General features: G+C 44.2%; 1 protein-coding gene across 3 annotated transcripts in view; it reads left to right on the forward strand.

Annotated features, from left to right (window-relative positions):
• Positions 1-26,522, forward strand: part of DOK5 (docking protein 5) — a 164,002-nt gene that overhangs the window by 105,158 nt on the left and 32,322 nt on the right. For 2 of the 3 annotated variants that reach the window (XM_045981178.1, XM_045981177.1), the window contains 2 exons: positions 1,858-2,047; positions 17,594-17,729. In XM_045981178.1, the coding sequence (XP_045837134.1) occupies positions 1,858-2,047; positions 17,594-17,729 (326 nt within the window). The remainder of the gene's footprint in view (positions 1-1,857; positions 2,048-17,593; positions 17,730-26,522) is intronic. The other variant, XM_045981179.1, reaches the window with a different exon arrangement.

The raw sequence follows: 26,522 nt of genomic DNA on the forward strand, positions 1-26,522 counted from the left end.
CCAAGCCCTGGGCCCTTCGTTGTGTGCTTCCCTGAATCAGGGGGCTCCGGGCTGAGAGGACACACCTGTGTTGCCTCACCGACAGATGCCTATGAAGCCAGACGTGGGAAAATTTGATAGGTTTTGATTTTTTAAAACATCTACAGGGCTCAGATCGGCACCCATTTTTTTTTTACAAATTTATGTTTATGAAGCTGTATCCCAGTAGTGTGGCAAATGGAATCCAAGAACGGGCTGTGCCTAGGCATTCCCTTTACCGTGCCAGCTGTGCCTCAGTTTCCTCTTCTGTCAAACAGGAATAGGAATATCCCTGGCAAATAACTAGGAGGGATCATTGCAAAACTCACCCAAGTCTTCGAAGGCACTTTACGATATTCATTTCCGTGACTTCAAGTAATTGTAACCATCACAGGCACTCCTAGGACTGTCACTGTTGTTATTCTTGAGGGAGGTGGAGTTAGAGAAGAACTCCTGAGTGAGTGAGTTGATAATAGGCTCTCTGACTTTTTACTGGAAAGACGACAGTCTTTCTGACTTGTTCGAGAATTCCCCTGGGCGAGATTTTACTCCATGAGAATATACTTTTAAAATAATAGTTCCAGGGACGCCTGGGTGGCTCAGTGGATTAAGCCGCTGCCTTCGGCTCAGGTCATGATCTCAGGGTCCTGGGATCAAGCCCCACATCGGGCTCTCTGCTCCGCGGGGAGCCTGCTTCCTCCTCTCTCTCTGCCTGCCTCTCTGCCTACTCGTGATCTCTCTCTCTGTCAAATAAGTAAATAAAATCTTTTAAAAAAAATAATAGTTCCAGAAAGCAGCAAACAATTAGTTATCAGGAGTCTGAAATAACTTTAGAAAATTGGAAAAAGAGATCCATGAAATCATGCAGTCGTGACACTCCCATTTACTAAACTGAGCTAAAATCGACAAGAATTCTAATGACTTCCTTATTATAAAACAATTAATTTAGAATACCACTAATAAGATCGGTGCCACACTATCTTATCAGATAATAGGCAATCTGCCATAATGATGGGAAGGCGAAAATGTGTTTGCCGTAGTAATATTTTTGCTCATGTTTCGCTTACAGGTTTTGACTTATGATTCCTTAATTAATGAATTTTCTAGAAATATAACAGAAATACCATGATTGAATCTGTGGGGATGAAAATTTGGTTGTAGTAATAAGCTCAGTCGTTTACTGAGAATGGTCTTGGTTAAATTTTAACAGTCGTCCAAATGAGCAAATGAATATTCGTAATTGGCTAAGGAGAGTTCTTGTTAAAACTAATTCAAGAACATCCACTGGATTTTTCCCAAACCGGTGGTCAGTTAAAGGCATGGTATTAGCATGGAGTTCTATTTAAATAACTTGGGATGTAGTTTTATTCATTTAGTTATGAAAATTATGAGTTGATCAGTATAACTTCAATGTTATTAAATCTTGTGACAATTATTTTGCACCTGCATCTTTTGTGAACACAAAACTGCGGGTGTAATTAATATGTACTTGGCAGGAAAAAAATTGTTTTTAATGGTTTCATTGCTCTACTCTTTTATTGGCATACATATTTTTTATTATGCAAATTCAAAAATTCTAAAAATGGTCTTCGCTCATGTAAATAGTGTTTAGTGTATGTGGACAGCCAGACCGTGTCATTATTATGTTACTTAACATGGTCTCCATTTAAAAAACCATTTTCGGGGACTGTGAATTTATGAGAAAGGCTTATCTTCCTGAATGTTCAACCTAAACCTAGAATATGCGCTAGAATTATTTTGAAATGCCTCTTTGTTCCTACAATGTCTTTGATGTTTTATTCCCGGGATTTTAGAACTAACCTTCTGTTTTTCTCCCAGAGAGATTCAATGTGTATTTGATGCCATCCCCTAACTTAGATGTACATGGCGAATGTGCCTTGCAGATTACATATGAGCACATCTGTCTTTGGGACGTCCAGAATCCCAGAGTCAAACTCATCTCTTGGCCGCTAAGTGCCCTGCGGCGGTACGGGCGAGATGCTGCTTGGTTCACTTTTGAGGCAGGGAGGTGAGTGTCACGACTGTTCTGCTTTTTTCCCTCTCCCCGGGGCTACGAGTCAGGTCCACCCTGCCGTGTGTCTCTGCAGCCGTGTGGAGCGGTGATCCTGGACGGGAGGCATCTCTGCAGGACGGCTTTCTTTCCCCTGAGGGTTCTAATGCTTCATGAATGGGACATGAATTTTCATGGCACGGTTTGATTCCATATCACCACCTGAAGTTGAATTAGGTAAAGAGATTAAAAAGGTACCATTTACTGGGTCATACTGACCCAGGCCAGCTACTTGGGTTTGGGCAAACATCCATATTGTTATTCTGTTTATGTTTTCTCCTTGGCTGTGTTTTCACTGTGGTAGATGATCAGTGGGAGGGGCCATTCATTTCTGAAGGTGCCGTTGACTGAGTTCCATCCACCATGTAATGAAGAGCCCAAACACCAAGAGACTGATTCTAGAACTGGCTTATTGTGATCAAGACCCAATAAGCCCTTCTAGGGCTTTCCCTTTTTCCTTTAGAAGTCAATTTTGGAAAGAGAAGAGAGTGCTGATAATCTTTGGTTTGATCATTAGCTACAAAGAGATTCATCTAAGCAGGATCTCACTCTTCTCCCCCTCACGCACAATTCCTCCCTCAGAATTTGGGCTCTTTTTTTTTTTTTTAACATCACAGATTAATTTTATATTTTAGAATTGTAAATGACTAAATTTTAAGAAATACAACTGCTTCTGTAACATGGCCTGGCATTCATATTCGAACGAAAGCAGTCAGCTTGTGACTTTGAAAAATCATTGTTTGTTGGTAAAAGCGAATGGTTCTTCCCCACAAGAATACGATACTTGATCTAAGGAGAGTAAAAACAGAAGTTCCACACACCTAAGACCCTAATTTGTGTGACGATATGCCAGTCATGCTCTACTCAACTTAGTCTGCTCATTCCATGATAAGCAAAGCCCAAGTATTTAAGCTTTGGTTTTCAGAAATAATGATGCATTTGATCCTCCCACAATTCTCCTTGGAAGTTTTCAAGCTCTTCTTTCCCAAACAGCTCTTTCCCATTGTTTTATTTTTAAGTACCTGGAAATTGAAATGCTGTAAATGAGTCTGTGAATCCCCCAGAGATGGCAAAGGTCCTCCCATTAGAAAATAAAACTGTAATTTTCAGAACAATGTTCTGTCAGAATTATTTGTTTATTATCCTTATGGGAACATTTCTGTAGAAAGATCCGAATTTGTTTGGGAAAGTGGGCATATTTCCCTGTTTCAGTCTCAGAAATTATTTATGTATTCTTCATTACCAGTGAAATCTATGTATGAAAAATGTTTTATGATCAAAGTAGACTTTTCTATGGATTATAGGCTTCATAGCCTCTCCCACTTGTGTCCCATATTGATGCAGAGTGGAATTCTGCGTTGATCAGGATGTGTGGGGCCTATTTTGGGTAGCCCTTATTCGAACATTAACATTTTTCAATTATTACTTGGATTTATAGGAATAGTAATAGGAAGAGTGTGTCTTTCTATCACAATTTCTGGAAACTAAAACCTTAGTAAACTTCTGTAGTGTCTCATGACTAATATTAAACTTTTTCTGACATCGTCTTTCAGGTTTTAACGTTACTCACTCCTATCTTGCGAAAGTTTAGTTTATTCTTATTAATCTAGTAGCTTGTGAAGGATCTAGGAGGTTATTTTAAAGACTGATATTTCTCCTAAGTGTGGTAAGAAACCACAGAGATTTTCTAAGCAGGGGAGTGTGTGTGTGTGTGTGTGTGTGAGAGAGAGAGAGAGAGAGAGATACCGTAGTTCTATTTTGTGGACAGTGGGACAGAAGTGGCCGAGGTACCTATGGGGAGATACTGCGGTAGCTCAGGTAAAGGAAATGCATGAAAATTATGGATATATTGGAGACATAAATTTCAAAAATATTCCAGAGCCTTTGACCAAAAGCCATAAAGTGCTGACCGGAAAATGAAAACATTTTGTTCGATGACTTTGTTCTATTTACGGTCTGACCTTTAGGGTACTTTGTCCAAGCTCTCCAGCTGTTCGATGACTAGAATACCTACCACCCACAGTGTTGCGTCTCAAATATTGTACAGACTTAGAACGCTCATTTGAGCGTTTGAATCCTTTTCTTATTCAGTGGTCATGCTTTGTGGGGCTGGTGCTAACCGGAGGGCGAGTCCTCAGAAGGGAACGTGTCGTGAATGTGCTCTTAGGATTCTGGTCATTTCTCGGACAGCTCGGTGGGGCAGAAACCCTGACAAGAGTCAGAGAGACCCTAGTTTCTAATGTCTGTTCTTTATTAGAAATTGACCTTGAACAAAGGTTTTAACTTTTTAAGTGTATCCAAGTCATAACTTCCTCCCGAGGTTGTTGTGGGTAACAGCTGTGATGCACTCAGGTGATCTGGAAAAGTGCTGGGCTTCTCCCCAGTAGGGTCTTTGATGTTTTATTATGATTACCGTGAGAGTAGGACCCGAGTTTGCAGGGTACAGACAGTGTTAAGCACAAGGTAATATGACTATTTTATATTTTGCCTGAAACTCAAATAAAGATGAATTTTTATAGTTACCATCAAGATGCTCAGGATAATAAGATCATTTGTGTTCCCCCAAGCATGAAGGTTTCATATCGCCTTGCTTTATTAGTGAAGATAATTTTTTCCTTGGCTATTTTTGGATGTGTTCGAAACAAAGCAGTTTCATATTAACTAGTACCATTTTCTCCTTGTCTCATGTCGATGAATGAAGAGAACTTAAGTCTCTCTACGCAAATAGTTTTCATGGGTCCAACATGCATCTGCAGAGATTGTGCAGTTTTGCCCACCAGAACACAAGGAGTCTCCCCCAGAAGTTTGGACAGGTCTATTTTGGACAAGCTCTCAGCCTCTGCTGGAGTTGAGACTCAGTGTTACTCCTGCTTAGTGGCCCCACTTTGCCCCACCAAGACCAGGGCACGTGTAATAAACTGGACGGGAACTGGAGGAAAAGAAAAGAGATTGCAGCTCTACCCCATACCGGCTGTGGACCTTGAGGGAATGACCTCACTCTCTGAGCTCCATTGGCCACCTGTAAAAGGGCTATACAAATACCTAGCATAACACCTGGCATGGAGTAGACAGTTGTGTCAACCAACCCAACACAACAGGAGAGAATTCATTGGCTCACATACCTGAAGGTCCAGGTGGTAGGGATGGCATCAGGCTTGGCTTGATCCAGAGGCTAAATGACCGTAGGTTTCATCTCTCAGTCCTGTTTCTTTTAGGATGGTTTTGCTCTGGCTCCACATGGAGACTTCCAAGAACTTTGGGATCTTCTCACGCCCTCAGCCGATAGAAGGGAAATTCCTACCGTATATGGACCCTCACATTCCCGAGGGTGTCAACTGCTACACTGAGGACTTTATACAAAGCAAGCAGGGTACAAGTACAGTGGGGTTGTTCTCCCAAAGCAGGAAGAGGGTACCAATGCCATCTGAAGAAGGATGGATGTAAGGTTTAAAATGGAAGAAATCTAACAAAATGGGTCCAATACAGCATTTAATAACTGCCCAAAGCAAAGAGGGCAAAACTGCTATTGGACTGTAATTAGCAATATCACTCGTAATGGCACTGAGATGCGGAACAGCGGTTCTCAGCCTGGGATGTGTTTGTCCCAGGGGACATTTGTCTATGTCTGGAGCCATTTTTTATTGTTAGAATCAAACAAGGATGCCACTGGCATCCAGCGGATGGAGGGGCCAGAGACGCTGCTAGCATACACTGCCTGGAACAATCCCCCACAACAAATGGAAATCAGATCCAATTGTCCAGTTGAAAAACTCTGTCCCAGCAGGCGTACTAGCCAATGAAAATAACCCCTGATATTTACGTAGCCGTTATTATATGAAGGCCACTGTACTAAGTGTTTCGCATGCACTGTCTCCTTTAAGCCATTTGCTGCTCATAGAAAATAGGGAATATTACCGTTCTCATCTTAAAAGGAAACTTGGAGACCTAGATGACTGGTCCAGAGGCATTAGACGAGTAAATGGTGGATTGAGGAGTCACACTCCGGTCTTCTTACTTCCAAACCCTGATACTATCTAGGAAGGCTAAATGTCATAGTCCACTAGGTGAGCCTAGTTCTTCATGAACTTCTGCGGAGCGGGGGAAGAGAAGGAAGGTGTTCTCATGTCGCCAGGGCACCCTAAAACCATTTGGATGTGTGCTGTTTTCTTAGTTTCTGGAACCTCCTGTTTGCTCCTTCAGCATTCCAGAGCCAGGATTGTTTGTCGCTCATGGACGGCAGTATCATGGTCATAGATCGCTAAAGTCTTCTAGATATCGTTTCTCCCCCTCTTCACCCAGCAGAAGCGAATCAGATCGTATCTCTGTTTTTTTCCTTAAGAAATCCAGCGTTGAAATATAAGCTTTTTAATAACGTGCAATTGCCTGATTAATTGCCACTCCTTGCCCCTGGAGACAAAGAACGGTGAGATTATTTGGTGGGCCAGGAGACATTTTGCTTACTTTGTTTGAGGTTTTTCTGGTCTTTTGTTTGTTTCTTTCCACTTGGAAGCCCTGAAACTTCGGTGAAATACATCAGGCTGTCAGGGGCTCTGATTTTTTTTTTTCCAATGGGAAGATCTAACTGTGAAGATGGGAAGATCTAACTTTTGACTGTTAGAAGGTTCTAACGGCATCAACACGTCCCCTTGGAACCGTTCTTGAAATGTGATTGTTTAAAGAAAGGTGGCAGGTGTCCAGTAAGTACCCCTGTTAACTTTCTAGCTGGCTGCTGAGTTAGCATGCCCGGGTGTCAGGCTCTGCTACCTCCTGAGTGATTTAAATTAATACCCTGGGTTTAGCACCTGCAGGAGGGAAGGAAGCTCAGGTGACATTTGGCAGAAGGTACTGAATAATTACCACACATGAGTGCTTCTCTTTACCAGCCAGAGAGAGTCTCTATTGTGCTTTTGACATCATTTTAAGAGAAATTTTTAGGTATGCCAAGTATATGTGAAAGTCGACGTTGCATGTACAAATTACTTTTCTTCAAGGGAATGAACAAGTTTGTGAAAAGTTTTTTGGGTCGGGTTTTTTTTTGTTTTGTTTTGTTTTTGTTTTTTTGTTTTTTTTTTGGAATAAAGGCATCTGAACAGCCTCCGAAAAAAAATTATTCATGTCTAGTATATATCACCCTGAAAACAAGTAATTGGTAAATAGCTTTTCATTGGGGAAGAAAATTGTTTCCCCCCCGTAACTGATGCGTTTACAGGATCACTCTTCTAATATAAATCGTTGCATATTCTCATTCTCTTCTTGATTTTAAGCTACTTAGTTGTCTCTCATTCTTGTGTATTTTAGGGAACATACACCCATTCTTATTAAATGATTGAAAGCAAATTGACGAACAAACTACACCGCATTCTTCCTGCCATGTTGGGTAGAGAAAATGGCATAAACGTGCTGGATCTCACACGTGGACTTGCTTAGAAGTGGGATTCTTATCTGGGATCTCTACTGTTGCACTGATCTGTGTGTCTGGTTTTTTGTTTTTTGTTTTTTTTTAAGATTTTATTTATTTGTTTGACAGACAGAGATCACATGTAGGCAGAGAGACAGGCAGAGAGGAGGAAGCTGGCTCCCTGCTGAGCAGAGGACCCCCCCTCCCATGCGGGACTGGATCCCAGGATCCTGGCATTATGACCTGAGCCGAAGGCAGAGACTTTAACCCACTGAGCCACCCAGGCGCCCCTATGTGTCTGGTTTTTGACCAGTACCATACTGTCTTGGTGATCACAGCTTTGTAATAGAGCTTGAAATCAGGCAATGTGATGCCCCCAGCTTTTTCTTTTTCACCATTTCCTTGGATATTTGGAGTCTTTTCTGGTTCCATACAAATTTTAGGATTGTTTGTTCCAGCACTTTGAAAAATGCCATTGGTATTTTGATCAGGATGGCATTGAAAGTATAGATTCCTGTGGGTAGCATAGACATTTTAACAATGTTTATTCTTCCGATCCATGAGCATGGAATGTTTTATCATCTTTTTGTGTCTTCTTCAATCTCCTTCATAAGTGTTCTGTAGGTTCTAGGGTATAGATCCTTTACCTCTTTGGTTAGATTTAGTCCACTTCAATGTGAGGCGGGAATCCATCAAAATCCTGGAGGAGAACGTAGGCGGTAACCTTTTCCACAGCGGCCACAGCAACTTCTTTCAAAACACATCTCCAAAGACAAGGGAAACAAAAGTGAAAATTAACTTTTGGGACTTCATCAAGATAAAAAGCTTCTACATAACAAAGGAAACAGTCAACAAAACAAAGAGACCATCCAGGGAATGGGGGAAGTTATTTGCAAATGACATTACAGATAAAGGACTGGTATCCAAGATCTGTAAAGAACTTCTCAAACTCAACACCCATAAAACAAATAATCATGTCAAAAAATAGGCAGAAAACATGAACAGACAATTCTTTTTTTTTTTTTAAAGATTTTATTTATTTATTTGACAGACAGAGATTTCAAGTAGGCAGAGAGGCAGGCAGAGAGAGAGAGGAGGAAGCAGGCTCCCCGCTGAGCAGAGAACCCGATGCGGGGCTCGATCCGAGGACCCTGGGATCATGACCTGAGCTGAAGGCAGAGGCTTTAACCCACTGAGCCACCCAGGTGCCCCTGAACAGACAATTCTTTAAAGAAGACGCACAAATGGCTAACAGACATATGAAACAATATTCATCATCATTAGCCATCAGGGAGATTCAAATCAAAACCACACCGAGATACCACCTTACCCCAGTCGGAATGGCAAAAATTCATAAGGCAAGAAATAACAAATGTTGAAAAGGATGTGGAGAAAGGGGAACCCTCTTACACTGTTGGTGGGAATGCAAGTTGGTGCAGCCACTTTGGAAAACAGTGTGGAGGTTCCTCAAAAAGTTAAAAATACAATTACCCTATGACCCAGCAATTGCACTACTGGGTATTTACCCCAAACATAGAGATGTAGTGAAAAGAAGGGCCATATGCACCCCAGTGTTCATAGCAACAATGTCCACAATAGCTACACTGTGGAAGGTGCCGAGATGCCCTTCAACAGACGAATGGATAAAGAAGATGTGGTCCATATATATACAACGGAGTATTACTCGGCCATCAGAAAGGATGAATACCCAGCTTTTGCATCAACATGGATGGGACTGGAGGAGAGAGATGGTGCTAAGTGAAATAAGTCAAACGGAGAAAGATAATTATCATACGGTTTCACTTATACATGGAACATAAGGAATAGCAGGAAGGACATTAGGAGAAGGAAGGGAAACATAAAGGGGGGGAAACCAGAGGGGAGATGAACCATGCGAACTATGGACTCCAGGAGTCATGTTGAGGGTTTTAGAAGGGTGGGGTAGGGGCCCGTGTGAGCCTGGTGGTGCGTATTCAGGAGGGCATGGATTGCATGGAGCCCTGGCTGTTATACGCAAATAATGCATCATGGGACACTACATCAAAAACTAATGATGTACTGTATGCTGACTTAACAGAACATAATTTTAAAAATTACAAAATAAATAAAGTGCAATTCTTTCCTTTTGCATGAAAATACAAACAATAGTTGTGCCATTTATGTGGCCTTTTATTCCCCATCAGCGTTTATCTCAAAAGTAATTTTAATTGTGAAGGTAATGCACACGCATCATAAATATTCCTTTAATGGAGGCAGTGTGGAAGAAGAGAGTCTCCTTTCTACTGTACAGAGTCAGATTTTTAGTAGTCACGTTCAAGAGATCTGTGCTAGGCGTGGGGGTATGAACACAGACAGGCAAGGCCACGTCATACATAAGAAGCTTAGCCAAGTCCCTTCCACCTCCTTGCTGTGATTTTAACATGTTTAATCCCTAAAGGAAAGGATGACTTTGTCATGACCATTGGGAAAAACCTCTCGTCAGTACATCCGGTCATGTGGGCATCATTTTTAAGAAAAATTGTATGTGTATTTCTATTTTATTTATTTGCCTAGCTCTCTTGAGGTTGTATGGTCTTACAACATTAAGTGTAATGTGTACAGTGTGTGTAGCAGAAGGACCACCGTGGTGAGCTCACTTAACACCGTCTCCAGCTCACGTCATTACCTTTTGTGTGTGTGCGGTTGAGAACATTTAAGATCTCCTCTCTTAGCAACGTCCAAGTATACAATACTGTATTTTTCACGGTACTCACGATGCTGTACTGTAGATCTCCGGAACTTACTCACCTTCTCACTTGAAGTTTGCGCCCTGTGCTAATCTCCTTATTTTCCCCACCCTCCAGTCCTTGGTCACCACCATTCCGCTGTCTGCTTTTGTGAGTTTGGCTTTTTTATATTCCACATACAAGTGAGAGCATACGGTATTTGTCTTTATCCGTCTGACTTATTTTACTTCCCCTAATGCTGTCGAGGTCTGTCCATGGTGTTATACATAGCAGGATTTTCTTCTTTTTCATGGCTAATATTACATTGTGTGCGTATGTGTATATGTATATATTTTTTCTTTATGTACTTACATTGGTGGACACTCAGCTGCTTCCATATCTTGGCTATTGTAAATAACACTGCTGTGAACGTGGGGTGTGTGTATCCCTTTGGGATGGTGATTTCATTTTCTTTGAATATATACCCAGAAGTAGAATCGCTGGGTTGAATGGCGGTTCTAGTTGTAGTTGTTTGAAGACCCTCCATACCATTTTCTATGGGGCTGTACCAGTTCATATTCCCGCCAACAGTGCACGAGTAGTTCCTTTTCTCCACATACTCCCAGACACCTGCTTTCTCTTCTGCTTTTCAGAGTAGCCTTTCTGCCAGGGATGAGGTGATATCTTATTGTGGTTTTGATTTCCCTGAAGGTTAGTGATGCTGGATGTATTTTCACGTACCTGTTGGCCATTTGTCTGCTGCAGCCGTCTTCCTGCAGGCGATAATCCGCTAGTGTAGGTGGCTACTTTCTGCGGGACGGTACCTCACACTCTAGGAGGGTCTAGTAGAAATGAGTCATTTCCTTCTTCCATCAGATGTCCGCTGAGTGCACGCGAGGAGCCTGGTGAGGAGCCGTGAATGAAACACACAAGTGTTGTGCTGTTGTGAAACTCACTCCGTAGAGGAAAGGGGAGTATAGACCATAATAGACATGTTAAAAAGTAAAAGAGATGTTAGATTGTGTAAGACCACAGCAAAAAATAAAGTCATTCAACAGAAAGTGCCAAAGGAGGGGGGGTGATTTTAAATAGAATGAGTGGGACTGGCTTTGCCAAGTCAGGGATGCCTGACAAAAACTCTAGGAGGAACCGCAGGGAGAGCATTCCAGCCAGAAGAAGGAGGTTGGGAAAAGGTGCCGAGGTGGGTAGATGCGGAGCGTGCCAAGAAGAGCCAAGGGGCTGGCGTGACCCGGGCAGAACAAGGGAGGGGGGAGCACCGTGTGTAAAGGTAGACATGCAACAGGGTCTGGCTATGTGGGGCTTGAAGACCAGTGTAAAGAATTGGGCTTTAGTCTTTGTTGGGGTGCCCCTGGGGGTGGCGAGTAGAGGTGGGTGACTGCAAGGTTTGTAGGAACGGTCCCCAAGACCTTTCCCATTAACGACACTAGCTGCAAGTTGAGGGATTCCCACAATCGCCAAAGGTTTCGTAATTTGCTAGAATGATTCAGAGCTTACTGACATCTATGAAACTCATGGTTAAAGCTTCTAACAGCGAAGGATACAGAGTAACTAACATCAGCAAGGGAAGAAGGGGGGGCGGGGGGCAGAATCCAGAGCAGTCCCAGGCATAGAGCTCCTGTATCCTCCCCCCTTGGAGTTAGAGCAGCATCCTGCCCTCCTATTAGCGTCTGAAAGTACACGTGGAGTATCGCCAGCTAGGGAGCCCCCAGCCCCAGTGGAGAGGTTTTACCGGGGTTTCATTCTGTGCATGTATGATCAACTCATTGGTTGTGCATGTGGCGGAGCCCATCCTCCAGGTCCAGGCACGTGACCCAAAGCCTCTCCCTAAATCCCATTCTTACTATTTGTCTAACCCAAGAACCCCAGGCAAACAAAAATTACCTCCCAGGAAATTGCCCACGCCAAGACTAGAAAAGATGTTTTGGACAAGTTTGAATTCTTTCCTGCCTAGGAAGTGGTGAGCAAAGAAGGGACATGGTCTGACTTTTTTTTCTTTTAAACTAGACTCTGAAGCTAAAACCACTTAGGAGGGTTTGCAGTGCTCACAGTGAGCACAAGATTGGCTGCAGGAACGTTGGTAACGATGAACGTGGGCTCAAGTGTCTGGATACTGGCATGTTTTGATGCTAAAGCCAAAAGTGTGTACTGACTGGCCATGAGTTGGGGTTGGGGGTCAGGATCCTCCTTGAGCAGCTCAGACTACAGAGGAACACCCCGGCGGGTGGAGGGCAGTGTAGGGATGACCAGACTTCAGTTTCAGGCTTGTTAACTTCAAGACTTGTCCCGCGGTTTCCCTCTGGTGCTAACCTGCCTTTTTATTCTCCTGGGGATGAGAACACACGTCGTGTTTGGGCTTAGACATTGTGAGAGCCCTTCCGTTTCAGCCCGCTGCTGGGAGAGCGCGATAGCAGGAAAAATGAGGGACAGATGCCCCCTTAGATCTAGGTCAGGGCATGGCATGAGGAAGCAAAAGGGGAAAAGGAGTATTTCTTTGACTTTACCTGTTATGTGATGAAGAACAGATATAATTAACAAACTACCACTGTCTCTTACACTAGCCATGTTTTATGACTTTGGATACTTGGTTTTGTTTTTTTGTTTTCATAAACTCTCAAGTCCCTATACATGGGGTTAGAATTTAAATCTAAAAGGTAATAATGTGCACATTTAAGGGAACCTCTGGGAAGTCTGGCGATATCGATGGTGGAACCCGGGGAGAAAGGACAGCCTGTGACAGTCAGAGCACTCTCCAAATTTGGGGACCTGGTCTTTCCTCGCTCACCGGGCTGATGAGCTTTGTGGAAGTTGTTGCTAACACTCCAGAGCACTACTTCACTGGGGCTGGAGAAACAAAACCCCCCAGAGGTTTTGTTTTGTACATTTGCGTTGTAGTTTTTACATAGTGAAAGCTGCGGCTTTTCCTAAAGGGAGAATCCTATTCCTGAATTCGTATTCCTGTTCTCAGAGAAGAGGTTTGTATTTTTCTGTTTTCGTAGCCTGTGAGCCTCAAACAGACTCATCCCCAGCCACACACCTTCCACCCCAGGCATCTTTTCTCACTCCCCTGCTGTCCGGGGATGTGGTCACCTGAGTTTCCTTCGAAGCAAAAATGCGGTTGTGCCTTCCTCCTGAAGTTTTCCCTGAGGCTTTGACTTTTTAAAGGGTTAAAATAAGAACAATAAATCCTAATTCAGTGCTTACCTTGATGCAGGATCCTTGATAAAGATAAAATACAGTCTCCCAGTACCTACAGAGGTTTGGGTGATCTTATTATTAACATCTGGGATATGAGACCGTGGAAACTTCTAGAGGTCAGTATACTTGACCCTGATTCCAACGTATGAGGGAACTGGAGGAGACGGTCTTTCCTACCTCTCTCACATCACCTCTAGGAGGGCTCCGGGAAGCACAACCACATTTCCCCAAATGTGGGGTGATTTTCATGACAGAGGCATAACATTAAATTATGGGACTCGCACAGTGATAGTATTTTTCTTCCCAACTACCTTTTCAATCCTTTTGATTAAATTACAGTAAAAAACTTTTCGGTGGGCGGCTGGCATGTCTAAACCTTATTTTTTAACACTTTCTTCTTCTTTTTTAAAGATTTTATTTATTTATTTGAGAGAGAGAGAGAGAATGGTGGGGAGGGACAGAGGGAGAGAGAGAGAGAAGAAGGGAGAGAGAGAGAAGCAGATTTCCCGCTGAGCAGGGAGCCTGATGCGGGGCTCTATCCCAGGACCTTGGGATCATGCCCTGAGCCAAAGGCCGGCGGTTAACTGACTGAGCCACCCAGGTGCCCCTAACACATTTTAATTTTCCTGTGTTACTAATAAGGGAGCACATGTCCCGTTCGGGTCTTTGACAAGAGGACCAAGACAGGGTTCAATAACGTATTTTGTTTTCGTTGCATTCATTTTCACGTCTGCCTTCAATTTATTGCGGATCATACTGGCTTATGACTATGGATTTGGTGGCTTATGGACAATACATTTGTTTGAGAGAGAAGAAACCTGAGTTGATTTTAAAAGTATTAAAGAGGCGGCACAATGATTTGACAGAGAAAAGTTGCATGAGGGTGACTAACATCCCCAAGAGCTACCCCGTGCTCCGTGTCCTGAGTGGCTCCGCGATGCGCTGGTTTCTCCAGGCAACACACACACGCACACACGCGCAAACACACACACTACACCAGCAGAGTCACCTGCCCTCATCTCCAGCTGAGCTGAGATCAGGCAGTGACTGGAACGGGCAAGGCCACGCCCACCACAGAGCGGGGCGTCCTCTGCTCCAACCCGAATCCCGTCTGTGGCAAAGCAGCAGCTCCCCCCCCCCCCCCAAGAAGCTTCCTTCTGTGTATGGCGTCTCCACTGCTAGCCCATAAGTTCGGTGCACGCTCAGCCCCTTGTTTTGGGTCTATTTCATTGCTTATCGGCTGGGGACCTTTTGCCACCTCGGGGACATTTATCAATGTCTGGAGAGGTTTTGGATTGAGGATACTACTGGCGGCCGGTGGGTGGACTGACCAGAGATGCTGTTCAACCTCCTACAACACACAGGAGACTTCCCACCACCAAGAATGATCTGGCCACGCAGTATTGCCGATGGCAACTGTGCCAGCGGGAGAGCCCCTGTCCTAAAGCCCCAAAGACCTTTCCCCAGCTTCTTCTTCAAGCTGGAGCCACCAGATCCCATGTGGTTAAGCCTCTTGTTTATTTCGTGTTGTGTTTCTGTGTGTCTGTTTTTCTTACCATAGTGTCTCTGGCACGCTGCGGCCACAGGTGGGGGGGAGTCACACTGGCACGCTGCGGCCACAGGTGGGGGGGAGTCACACTCCCATTTGTTCACTTCACTCTCTCAGACAAAAGAATGACCACATTCTACAATGTTTTGCTTCTCATTTTGTGTCTCTTCTGTATGGAGCTTCTGATCAGTTTCTCTCCAGTGTTTTGGCTTCCTGAAGTTCTTCATTACTATATAACATCGACACCCACCCCTTTCCCCATCCATACTTTGATTTATCAGGGACTCCTCTGACCCTGTATGACTCATTGTGCCCTGTTGTTAGTCTTGAACTTATTCACTGACATAGATCTCCTTTAGCCAAGTGAATTGTAAACTCCTTGAAGAAAAAGCCCATGTCTTTACCTTTACTTCTGTTGCTGAGGCTCTTATGATTTGCCTTGTTTGTACTGAATTCTTTCAAATATAATGTAACTGTAAATGTGAAAGGTAACTTTTTAAAATTAACATGTAATTTATTATTTGCCCGAGGGGTACAGGTCTGTGAATCATCAGGCTTACACATTTTCACAGCGCTCACCATAGCACATACCCTTCCCCATGTCCATAACCCAGCCACCCAATCCCTATCCCCCCAACACCCAGCAACCCTCAGTTTGTTTTGTGAGATTAAGAGTCTCTTGTGGTTTGTCTCCCTCCCGATCCCATCTTGTTTCATTTTTTTCTTCCCTACGGTAACGTTATTGATTTAATAACCACTATGCCAGGGTGGAGAGAAGAAAAGATTACCATAAATACACATGTTGAGTGTAATATACGTCCTGCTTGCCACAGTGTCCAAAAATTCTAAACACGCACATGCCCACGCAAAATACACCTTCACCGTGAGGCAGTGTGGAACTGACTTGGATTCTGATCTCTCAAATTTGCTTATTAATACTGCCCCGCCATAAGGTCATTTATTTTCGTTCTCATAATTGCAGTCCCATTAGTATTTTTCTCAGACAGGATAGGATGTTGGTGTGAAACGTCATGGGCAAAGAGAGGGAACGGTTTCCAAAGTCGGCGTCCGAGCCTGTGGGAACTGTTGCCCTCAGGTGGCGATTCTGCCGAATGAAGCCCCTCATCTCGGGGCGCTCACGCTGGTCCCCGATGCTCCAGGAACATGGGCTGTCCCTCCTGCCCCCCCTCTCCCTGGTGTGCTGGGTCACTCGCCTTTGTCCCATCTCAAGCTGTTCTCTGTGCTGTTCCTGCCTTCTCTGCCAGAGCCCTGCCCTCCCCAGGGTGGGTCCGGAAAACTTCAGTTTAAATAAAACTTCAAAATAAATAATAAAAATTTAAAAATTAAAAAAATAATAAATAAGACTTCCACAAGGAAGCCCGGGTCAAGTTCTTTGTTATACCTTTGCCTAGTGCCTCCCGTCCTTTCCCAACCCATTCTACAGTTCTTTATGGAGGGCCAGAGAGAGGGTGAGCCGTGCTCTAGGCGCTGGTGGCAGAACTGTGAATGAATCAGGAACAATTCTCGTCGACCTGGAGCTTATCTTCCGGTGGAATAATGGACATGCAGATTTCCTTTGTGTACTCACGTATCCTGTCTAACACTTTCAGGACACTTAGCGGGTGGTTACTATCATTCTGTTTATTTTGCAAGTGGAAATGCAGACGCAGAGAGGCTAAGTAGCACATACCGGCTTACAAGGCTGGCGAGGGGTGACCCCTGCCCGGCAGCTGGGAGCTGCCTGGGTTCGCTTCTTACTTCACTCTGCCCTGATACATCCTTGCCGTGTGCAGGCGTCAGCGAATTTCCCACTGCTTTCTGAGTTCCTGATTGTCTTCTAGATTCTTGACTAAATTGCAAAATCCATGGTTTGGAGTGACAGACTTATCCTGTAGACAGTAATTCTGGGGAAATTCAAAACTGTTCAGTGTGTCTATAGGGCCATCATGTTCTTATGTCTGAATCCTTATCTTCCCAAAGGGCGTAGGAGAGGCTCAACTTAAACTCATTATTTTATTTTCTCTTGGCTCTGGGTTTCCATCTACAGGTTTCTGTTAGCTAAGGCCATAAGGAAAGAGTGTTGGGACATTTGGGACCACTTTGGATGCTGGAACAGTGTCCAAGGTAAAAGTCAGTGGGTAAAGTGAGAAAAAAAGGAATCCAGAGTGATTTTGGAAATGAAAGAATCCATAAAGCCATTGTCTCTGAGGAAGGAACAGAATCTGGGAGTCATAGACTCCTTCCACCTCTGGGCTGATGACGTAGTTTCTAATGAGCTTCTGATTCATGGACAGTCATGAGAACACAGTGTACAGGTGCCTCTTGGAAAGTGGGAAGGCGAAGTACTGGGATTATACTGAGAATCAAGAAATAGCTGTTTATTAACCTTGGCTTCTTGACTGAAAAAAAAAAAAATTCAGCACCGTGTTAGCCTAGTATGGATGGTCTCCTGCCCAGATGAACAACAAATCCATTGGAAATGTTGATTCTAGTTAACGACATTTAACCAACATGGACAAGAATCCTGAACGCGTGTGAAATAAATGGTTTCGTTTCGTGGAGTGTTCTAGGCTCCCCTAGAGCGTGGCAGTTCTTGGAGCTGGATTTTCAAAAGCTTTTTGTTTTTGTTTTCACAGGATGTGTGAAACTGGGGAAGGGCTGTTTATCTTTCAAACGCGAGATGGGGAAGCCATCTACCAGAAGGTCCACTCCGCTGCCTTGGCCATAGCGGAGCAGCACGAGCGCTTGCTCCAGAGCGTGAAAAATTCAATGGTACGTGCGGAATTTCTTCCTTATGACCCAGCACATACCCTTGTAGAACGCAATCGTAGGATCTTTACGCTGAAAAATGTGGCCTGCAGTATTTGAGCAGATGGCTTTCTCCTGCACTCAACTGTGTATTACTTGGATTAAGCGCCATCTTTGCAAAGCCCCAAGAGCCAGCTGGTGGTACAGTGTCCGGACATCCCTGTTGATCTGCTTTGTCCTTCAGTTACTACTTGTGTATGTCTTTATCCGTTTGGGCTCCTCCAGCAAGTACCAGAGGACTGGGTGACTTTTCAAGAGTAGAAATTTATGTATTTCCCACTGGGAGGCTTGGTTGTCCAAGATCAAGGTGCTGGCCTATTCACTGTCTGGTGACACCGACTTCCTGGTTTCATAGATGACTGTCTTTTCTGTGTCTCACTGACGGACGGGGCAAGGGAGCTCTGCCCTCATGACCCGATCTCCTCCCAAAGGCCCCACCTCCTAACCCCATCACCTTGGAGGTTAGGATTTCGATATATGAATTTGGGGAGGGAACGTCATCATTAGTCCACTGTCATGAATATGTTCATCAGAATTAATTTGGATGCATGTGGACAGCTGTAGACACAACTGTGTAGATTATCTACCTATAAGTATATATTCATAGCTGTACCAGATATTATCATTTCAAATGGTAGTGGGAGCCAGACAGAAGAGGGCTGAAGGGAATGGGGGTAAAATATCAAAAGCCCAAGACCAGAAGACTGTTGATGAGCCTAAGGTCTCCATGTAGGACATCTCTTTTTTCCAGGGAAGCCAAGGATTTGAGTCTGTATATAATATCTTGTAGTTTGCCACTGTTGGAAATGAATTCTAGCTAAAACCAGCAACAAAACAGTAACACTTTGTGGGCCAAGGGAAACCTGTGCAGAGACTCCATCCTGCCCAGAGCCATGCATCTCCCATCTCTGGTTGGTCAGCCTTCATGGACGTTGATTCATAAAAACAACACAAACACAAATACCCATGAGCACAGAGCTCCCTGGGATTACCTGCCGTGTTCATTGCATCGTACTAGGGACTGCACAGAGAGTTAGGATTGAAGTCATAAGGCATAACAGTTAAAAGTAATGCAAATCATGCATTGTGGCTGCAAATACATGCATAGAGCCTCACATCTGGAAGGAAGTCTGCAAAACCAAAAGGAGCTGGGCTGGCATGGTAAGGTTAGGGTAGTTTGAAAACGTATGATTTAAACACGTGGGGCAGTTGGATTTAAAGAAAAGGAAAAGCATGCCCGAAATATGATCTGTCCCAAAGTGGCCTCAGATTATTCTCAATGACTTGTTCATGCAGTGGTCTGGGATTTCAGAGCATAGATCAGCAAAACCTTCTGTGAAGGGTCAGCTGGTAAATACTGTAGGCTTTGTGGAGTAAGATGGTCTCTGTTGCAACTACTTCACTACTTGCAGAAGCAACTCTAGATAAAAATGTAATCTAGTGGATATGACTCTGCTGCAAAGCCAATTTATTCATGGACACTGAATTCAAATTTCATGTCATTTTCACACATCATGAAATATTCTTCTCTTGATTTTCTCCCCACCAATTTCAGAATATTTTTTTGAACTAATGTAGTCTTGGTATCCATTTCCCCTATGCCTACGAGTTCTGGATAGTGCAGTGGAGATAGATAAATGGATGGATGGATGGATGGATGGATGGATGGATGGATGGGTGGTGGCTGGTGAATGGATAGATACATAGGTAGATAGGTAGACAGACAGATGGCTGTAAGGTAGACTTCAAGTCCACTTGGAACTTTACAGGGCAACATTTCATTACATTAAAATTGTTTACCTGTTCCATTAGATGCCTTTAAGCATCTGACGGAGTTTTTCCAAGATTACCTTACTGGTAAAGCCATCAATTAGCATAAATTGTTTTGTGCTTGAAAAGCAGGTTTGGTGTGCACATGTTTTTCCATTTACAACCTCCTCATTACTTCCACTAAAAATTAATCAGGAATATGAGTAATTCGTTTAGATCATCCCTTTGCACATTTAACTGGAAAATAATGTTGTTTGCTCTGAATTTGCTGTGTGCTTAATGAGTTCCATAAAATGAATATGATTTTAAAGTAACAACTTCCTGTTTTAGATGGAAATGAGTAAGCTCCAAAATGGGATCTGAAACTCAAGCATGTTAAGTGGGGATTCTGAAATGCTCAAAATTAATGTACATGAATCAGTCCCTGATTTGGGGAGAAAAGGGACGCCCCGGGACAATGAAGCCAATGAAGACAGCCCTTCCAGCTCCCCTCCCTCCCCGGGTTACAGTTCTGCATTTTCTGGTACCAAAGAAGGGATCCACTTAGATCTGGCTGTTTTCTCAGCTAGGAATTGCGTGTTTACCACCACCGGCTTGCTTCTCTGGGATAGTCACAGTCTTAAATGGAGAAAGATGGTGATGCCCACCTCTGGGCTCAGCCTCATTGTTAAGAATCTCTGACCCACTGTTGGCTGCCTCTGTTATAAAAATTCGCAAGACCACCTCCACAGACAGGTGCTTCCCCGCGGGACCTGCACCTGTTTGAAGTTACAGCCGTAAAGTGCATTGGTTGGGATCAGACTTGTGACCTGAACCTAGCAGCTGTGAAGAGGAGGTGTATGGGTCGCATCACAGGAACAATACTAGTGATAAGCTGAGTCAATAGGACACTCCAAAGATGTGTCCTACTCGCTGGAACCTATAAATGTGTCCTTACGTGGCTACAGGGATTCTGCAGATGGGATCAAGTTAGGGCTCTCGAGATGGGGAGATGATCCTGGCTCGTCCAGGTGAGCCGGTGTTATCACAAGGGTCCTTATGAAAGGGAAACAGGAGAAGAGTCAGAAGGTGAAGTGACAGTGAAAACAGAGGGACAGAGAGCGAGAGATTTGAAGTGTGTATGCTGATGGCTTTGAAGGTAGGGGAGAGAGATGTGACCCGAAGGATGTCGGTCCCCCTAAATGCTGGAGAAGGTAAAGAGGTGTTCTCCCCTGGAGCCTCCAGAAGGATCCAGCCCGGCCAACCTCTTGACTTCAGCTCGATAAACTGGCTTTGGACATGTGGTCCCCAGAGCAGTAAGTGGATACAGCAAGGTTGTTTAAGCCCCAAGTCATGTGATTTGTGACCACAGCCTTAGGAAGCTAGTACAGTAATGATATCCATAATAATAAATACGTATCTTGTGTCTGCTCTGGAACAAGCAGTATTTTCAGGACTTTCTAACCCAACAGCCGCTGCTGTATGGAAGGCCCATGACCACCGGCTTGGAAATCATGGGACTCAAATTCGGAGCAGGTGTTCTGGGAGAGCCCCGCTTTTCTCCATATCACTCACGACTGGTTTTCTTTGTCCTCCGTGAGATTAGCTTGCCGGTGTTCTAAAAGTACCAAATTAGTGACCAGTGATTAAAAATTGAGAGGTTTCACAGAAACTCTGATTTCTACGCTACCTTTGAAAAGTAAAAAGGTCTGCCAGCACTGACCTTGTACCCCCCAGGGCAACAGCAATCGGATATGCCCGGTCTTATCTGCCCTCTTTGGGGGACGTCACTTGCCCACAGTCCCTACGTCCCTCTGTTGTTACTCTCCACAGGTCGGCTACGCATCTGTGGACCGTTGACATCTGGCCTGTTTGTTTTCTGGTCTTTCATAACAAAGTCCCAGTGACAACGCACCATAACACAACACACATTTGTCATCTCGCAGTTGCAGCAGGCCAGGAGGGTTGGCCTGGCTTCAGTTCCTCACAAGGCTGCGGTGCTTCAGGCACACCTCAAGGTTAGACTGGGGAAGGGTCCACTCATGAGCAAGCGTGGTTATCGGTGGGACTAGTTGATTGTAACAGTAGGATTGCCGGCCCCAGTTAGTTGCTGGCTGTGGCCTGGAGGCCATCCTTGGCTCCCAGAGGCCACCATCAGCTCCTTACTGCATGGGCTCCCCCAGCACACCACGGACTTCATCAAAGCCGGCAAGAGGGAGCGTTCCCTTGCGCACTGCAAACTGCACAATCCTATGTACCCTAAGCACGCAGGTGACATCCTGTCGCCCTGTCTGATGATTAAAAGCAAGTCACAAGTCCTTCCTATAGTCAGGGAAGAGACCCACACAGAGACCCTGAGGAATAGACCATGGAGGCCGCCATCTTGGTGTCTGTCGCCACACCACACAAACGTCCAGAATAGTATTTATTTAGTGCTTTGATTTTTACCTTTGTAGATAACTTCCTATTGAGGGTGTCTTGCTGATAACACTGTGCATCTCCTGGCCATCTGCTGGCCGTCTTTAGTCTCTTCCTTCACAGCAGCCAATACTGTTTACCAAGCCTCCTACGATATGCCAAGCGCTTTGCTTGCTTTTTCTGTCATCACTTAACTGGAAGGTAGACTCATTCATTCATTCCTATTCATTTGTTCATTTAAGAGTGTCCATTGAAGACCTGACGTGCTCGGCTCGGTGCCCCAGGATGTAGTGGTGAATGGACAGTAAGGCTCCTGCTCTCGTCGGGCTCACGATTCAGAAGAGTATTGTTCATGACTTTGACCTGGAAGGAACCACAGTCTCTGCCAGAGAGATGAGAAAACTCACTCTCAGAGTGGTTCCGTCACCTGCCCGCAGCCACAGAGCTCCTTACTACCGGAGCCAGAAATGCAAGATCCTTATGTCTGATTCCTAAACCTCTACCGCTGGTCACAGTGCCTTGCCCCCTCGGAGAGTCTGAAAGCTCTCCTGTCCCCCCCTATGTCTCCACTAAGAACTGGCTTAGTGTTTGCAAATTACCTTGAATATCAGAGTGCCTTTCGGAAAAATCTGTCAACTTAGAGTATGCCTTAGAAGATACCCGTTTCAAGAAATCCTGTTTCTTTGGGTAGTTTTGGCACCAAATAGCAATATTATATCTCAAAATCCCTCTCTCATGTTCTCACTTTTTAAAGGCAAAGTGTGGTTATTCCATACTCTAGGGAGTGCTGGGAGGTTGGTGGCTGGAGTATCGGGAGGGAAGGACAAACTGTTGAATGAGACTGAGCAGCGAGAACTTGTTTGCTCACCAGCTGCCAGCTGGCCTGCCGGAGAAGCCACGGGGACTCTGCGGGGACAGCTCGGGACTCCCCCGAGCAGCTTTTGCTATTTTTGCCACCTTGGAGATCAGTGTCTGTGGCAAAGTCTAATTTTGGACCAAGGAGTGGCGGTGTGTGGGATGTTCTTCATTCCACCCCTGGGCCTGTCATTTTTAGAATTTCCTTCAAGGCTAATCAAGTGATAAAGTAGAGGAAGACTAATTTAGCAGGCTTGCCCTAGGGGCTGCAGGCGAGGCTCCATCCAGGGTGCACCGAGGCCGCAGGAGACATTGATACCGAGACCCCGGGGCAGGACTTCTCCCCTGTGCTCTAGAGCCCTGACTGTGAACCCAGGTTTGAGAGTTCATCTGAACCCTTATTTGTCACTTTTTTGGGGGTTTGCCTGATTGATAGATTTACTTCCAAGCTTGGTTTTGCAAAGAAAATGTAATGAATTTGTAGAATTCAAGTGGCATTCTTCCACAATTCTGGAAACCACAGTAATTCTTACTCAATCTAATTCAAAAAGCCATAAACTATCCCATTGGTTTTAATAGAGAAAGAATCAAAGAAATCATAGAATCTATTTCATTACTATTCAGACTCTGAAATAAGCTCTTCCCTGATGTTTTTATTTTATTTTATTATTTTTAAATGTATCTAAACACTCTTCTCCCAACTCAACCTGCCCCTCTGTTCCCAAACCGCCCCCTCAAAAAAAAAAAAAAAAAAAAATCAAGTTTTATCTCTTCTCCTCTTTGTGGGCTCTGATTAATTGGGTTCACTTATGGATTGATTTATTCATTATTTAATTAATTTGTTTGTTTCTTTGTTTATTGTGTACTGCTTAAAGCAATTATCAGCTTTTCTCCCCTCCCAAATAAACACTTTTTGTATCCAGGCATTATAATTACGATTCAAAAACCTTTTGTAGAACACCTATCTATGGCTTGCAAAGAAAGCATTGTAGTAAGTCATATGGAGAACATAAACAAAAAAACCCCGTTTTGAATCTTTACCAGAGCTTAAAATTTAGGTAAGGAGTTACGATTTACACCCTTAGCGCATTCAGCGGTATAGTCCTGTGAGTTCAGTTTGCTACAGTCTCCCTGGAGGGCAATTTGCCCTGATTTACCAAAATTAAATTCACTTATCTCTTTATCAGCAATAATCCTGCCAGGAATTTACTCTAAAGATAGGACAGAAACAGATGAAATTCAGGTTTCTTTCTTAAATTTGCTCTGACTTTCGTTCTGGTATATTAGGAGGGAGATGTCATTTTCGGAGTACATCCTTCCAGTCTCTTATAATAACCTCATAACTTGCGAGGTGTGGTGGCGGGTTTCAGTGGTCCCTTTCCTTGGTTATGAAGTGCTGCCCTCGTTTATGCAACTCCTCCCCATAGCTAGGCTCCTGGGACCTCGCCATGGTCATTGTCCGCTGGAGGCTCTGTCTCCACAAGGAAAGGAACCACACTGAATGATGCCAACAGGTTGTAGCTTTGTGTATGACTTCTGACACTAATATTAATGTTTAAGATGGTGGCGCTGTAAGTAGGCAGCCCGTGGAAAGCCTGGCGGTGGTAAGACAGCAGCAGTGCATGATAGGAACCGAAGATGTTCATATGAGAGCACAGGGCGCATCTGGTTGACCAGATGGGCGGTGGTGAGTAATACAGTTTTCCAAACCCAGTTGTCGCAGAGAGGGTAGAGATGGTGTTGGTGCTGGGGATGGAGAGAGGAGTAGGATCATTTCAGTGACATTTTTAATCAACGTTGAGAAGTTAGGAAATGAGTGATGTATCCATCTCCAAGGGTTGGTGAACATTTTCTGTAAGGGTCCGATAGTAAATATTTTATATTTTGGGGCCACAGATAGTACTGCTGCTTCTTCCTTTTCCTCTACCTCTTTTTCCTCCTTGACTCCCTCCCCCTCTTCTTTTTTACTTTAAAAATGTAAAAACTGTCCTTGGTTCTGGGCCATAAAACACAGGCCACCAGGATTTGGCCTTCGGGCTGTAGCTCACTGACGGCCCCTCTGCGTCTTGGCTTTCCTTGTTAGACACAAATGTACATTGATTATTAATCAGTCCCTCTCTTCCACACCACGTGGATTTGCTTTTCCTCCTAGGAGTTTACTGAAAGCAAAGCAATAATCCCAAATGTCTGGCAACAAAACCAGAGGCCATTTTTTATTTTAACCAGAGTCAGTCATTTTAAGAAATCATTTAATAGGGGTTTCAGCTTTTGGTTGCCCCAGCGGACGTGCTCTGCCTTGTATGGCTCTTTTTTCTTGCTCTTCAAGTGTTGGGTATGACCGGGATCTGCCAGCCTGAATGTTGCCTAGAGAAGGCATTCAAAGGTGGTGCCAGGATGGACTATTGTTGCCAACTACACAAGTTTCAACATTTTAAGGAGATCCAGTCAATTATTTTTGCAGAACTGAAAATCAATTACATGCTAGGTTCCTACCCAAATATTTATCAATCCATGCAAGCATGAAATACAATTCCTCCTCCACCATGTGACTAGCCAGGGGGGCGGGGTAAAATTATCTATGGATTCAGCTTCAGGCAGTAAGGAAGCTTTGGTGGAGTCCCCAAATGACCAGAGCAGGGAAAAGGAGTCAAGACGGCCGAAGATGACGGCACAGGCGTTGGGAGCTCACGTAGGGAGACCACTTTTTGTTTGGTCTAGAAGCGATCGGCACAGATGATCTCTTTTAAACTAACTTAGTTCCCAGTGTTTACAGTGGGAGGTTTCACATAAAATACATCGTTGTATCTTTTGGAGAACTGAGACTATCTGGTAACAGCATGTCCACCTGAGTTAAAATTGAGTGCTAGCTACCATTTTGAGAGGATGAATGGCCTTCAGGGCTGCCTAGTTCTTATCGTTTCTTGTCGTCTCAACAACCAGAAGACTTCACTGATTTCTGCTACCTGCATGACCCATGTAGGCATTCAAGTCTGCAACCCCTGCTTCAGGGGAAAAATATATACCTCTTGCCCTTTATTTTTGCCAAGAAACCTATGTCCTTGAGACCTCTTTTTATGGAGGATTGTGGCCATTTGCCTGGTAGCAGAGGCTGGCTCTTACTGGGGAGAATGTCAGGGTGGATATGCACCAGGGAATCTATGATGCAAAATGCAAAAAGTGTAGGTACGCATGCGCTGCTTGGTGATGAATCCAGCTGTGCAGCCTCTGAGAGAAGAGCAACCAGACTTTTGTACTTTTCCCTCAATGAGGAAAAAAATCACATGGGGAGCTTTTAAAGGCTCTATTACATACAATCAGTAGGGTTACCCTAGGAGTTTTTTCCCAGCTGGGACACTTTTGAGAGTCAAGGTCAGCCTTCTTAAGAGCAAGACTGGTCTTGCAATTTGCAGGCCCGATTCACAATGAATACATAAGGTCCTTTGTTCAAAAGTTAAGATTTTTCAAGATGGTGATGGCAGAACGTCAAACCAAGCATGGGGCTCGGTGTGACTACAAGGGTCATCTGTCCTTGACATTGGCCCTGATGAAGAGTAATGCCTGCATAAGGATGTAAACAGGATGTAGCCAGGAACACTGAAATGTATAGTCACCCTAAACCAGCGATTCTCGGTGGCTAGCAATTTTGCCTCCCAGGAGACATTTGGCAGGATCTGGAATCATTTTGGTTGTGAACACAGGGTTCAGGGTCAGAGGCCAGGGATGCTCTGAACATCC

This window comes from Meles meles, chromosome 16 (genome assembly GCF_922984935.1).
Source record: "Meles meles chromosome 16, mMelMel3.1 paternal haplotype, whole genome shotgun sequence".
NCBI classification, from domain to species: domain Eukaryota; kingdom Metazoa; phylum Chordata; class Mammalia; order Carnivora; family Mustelidae; genus Meles; species Meles meles.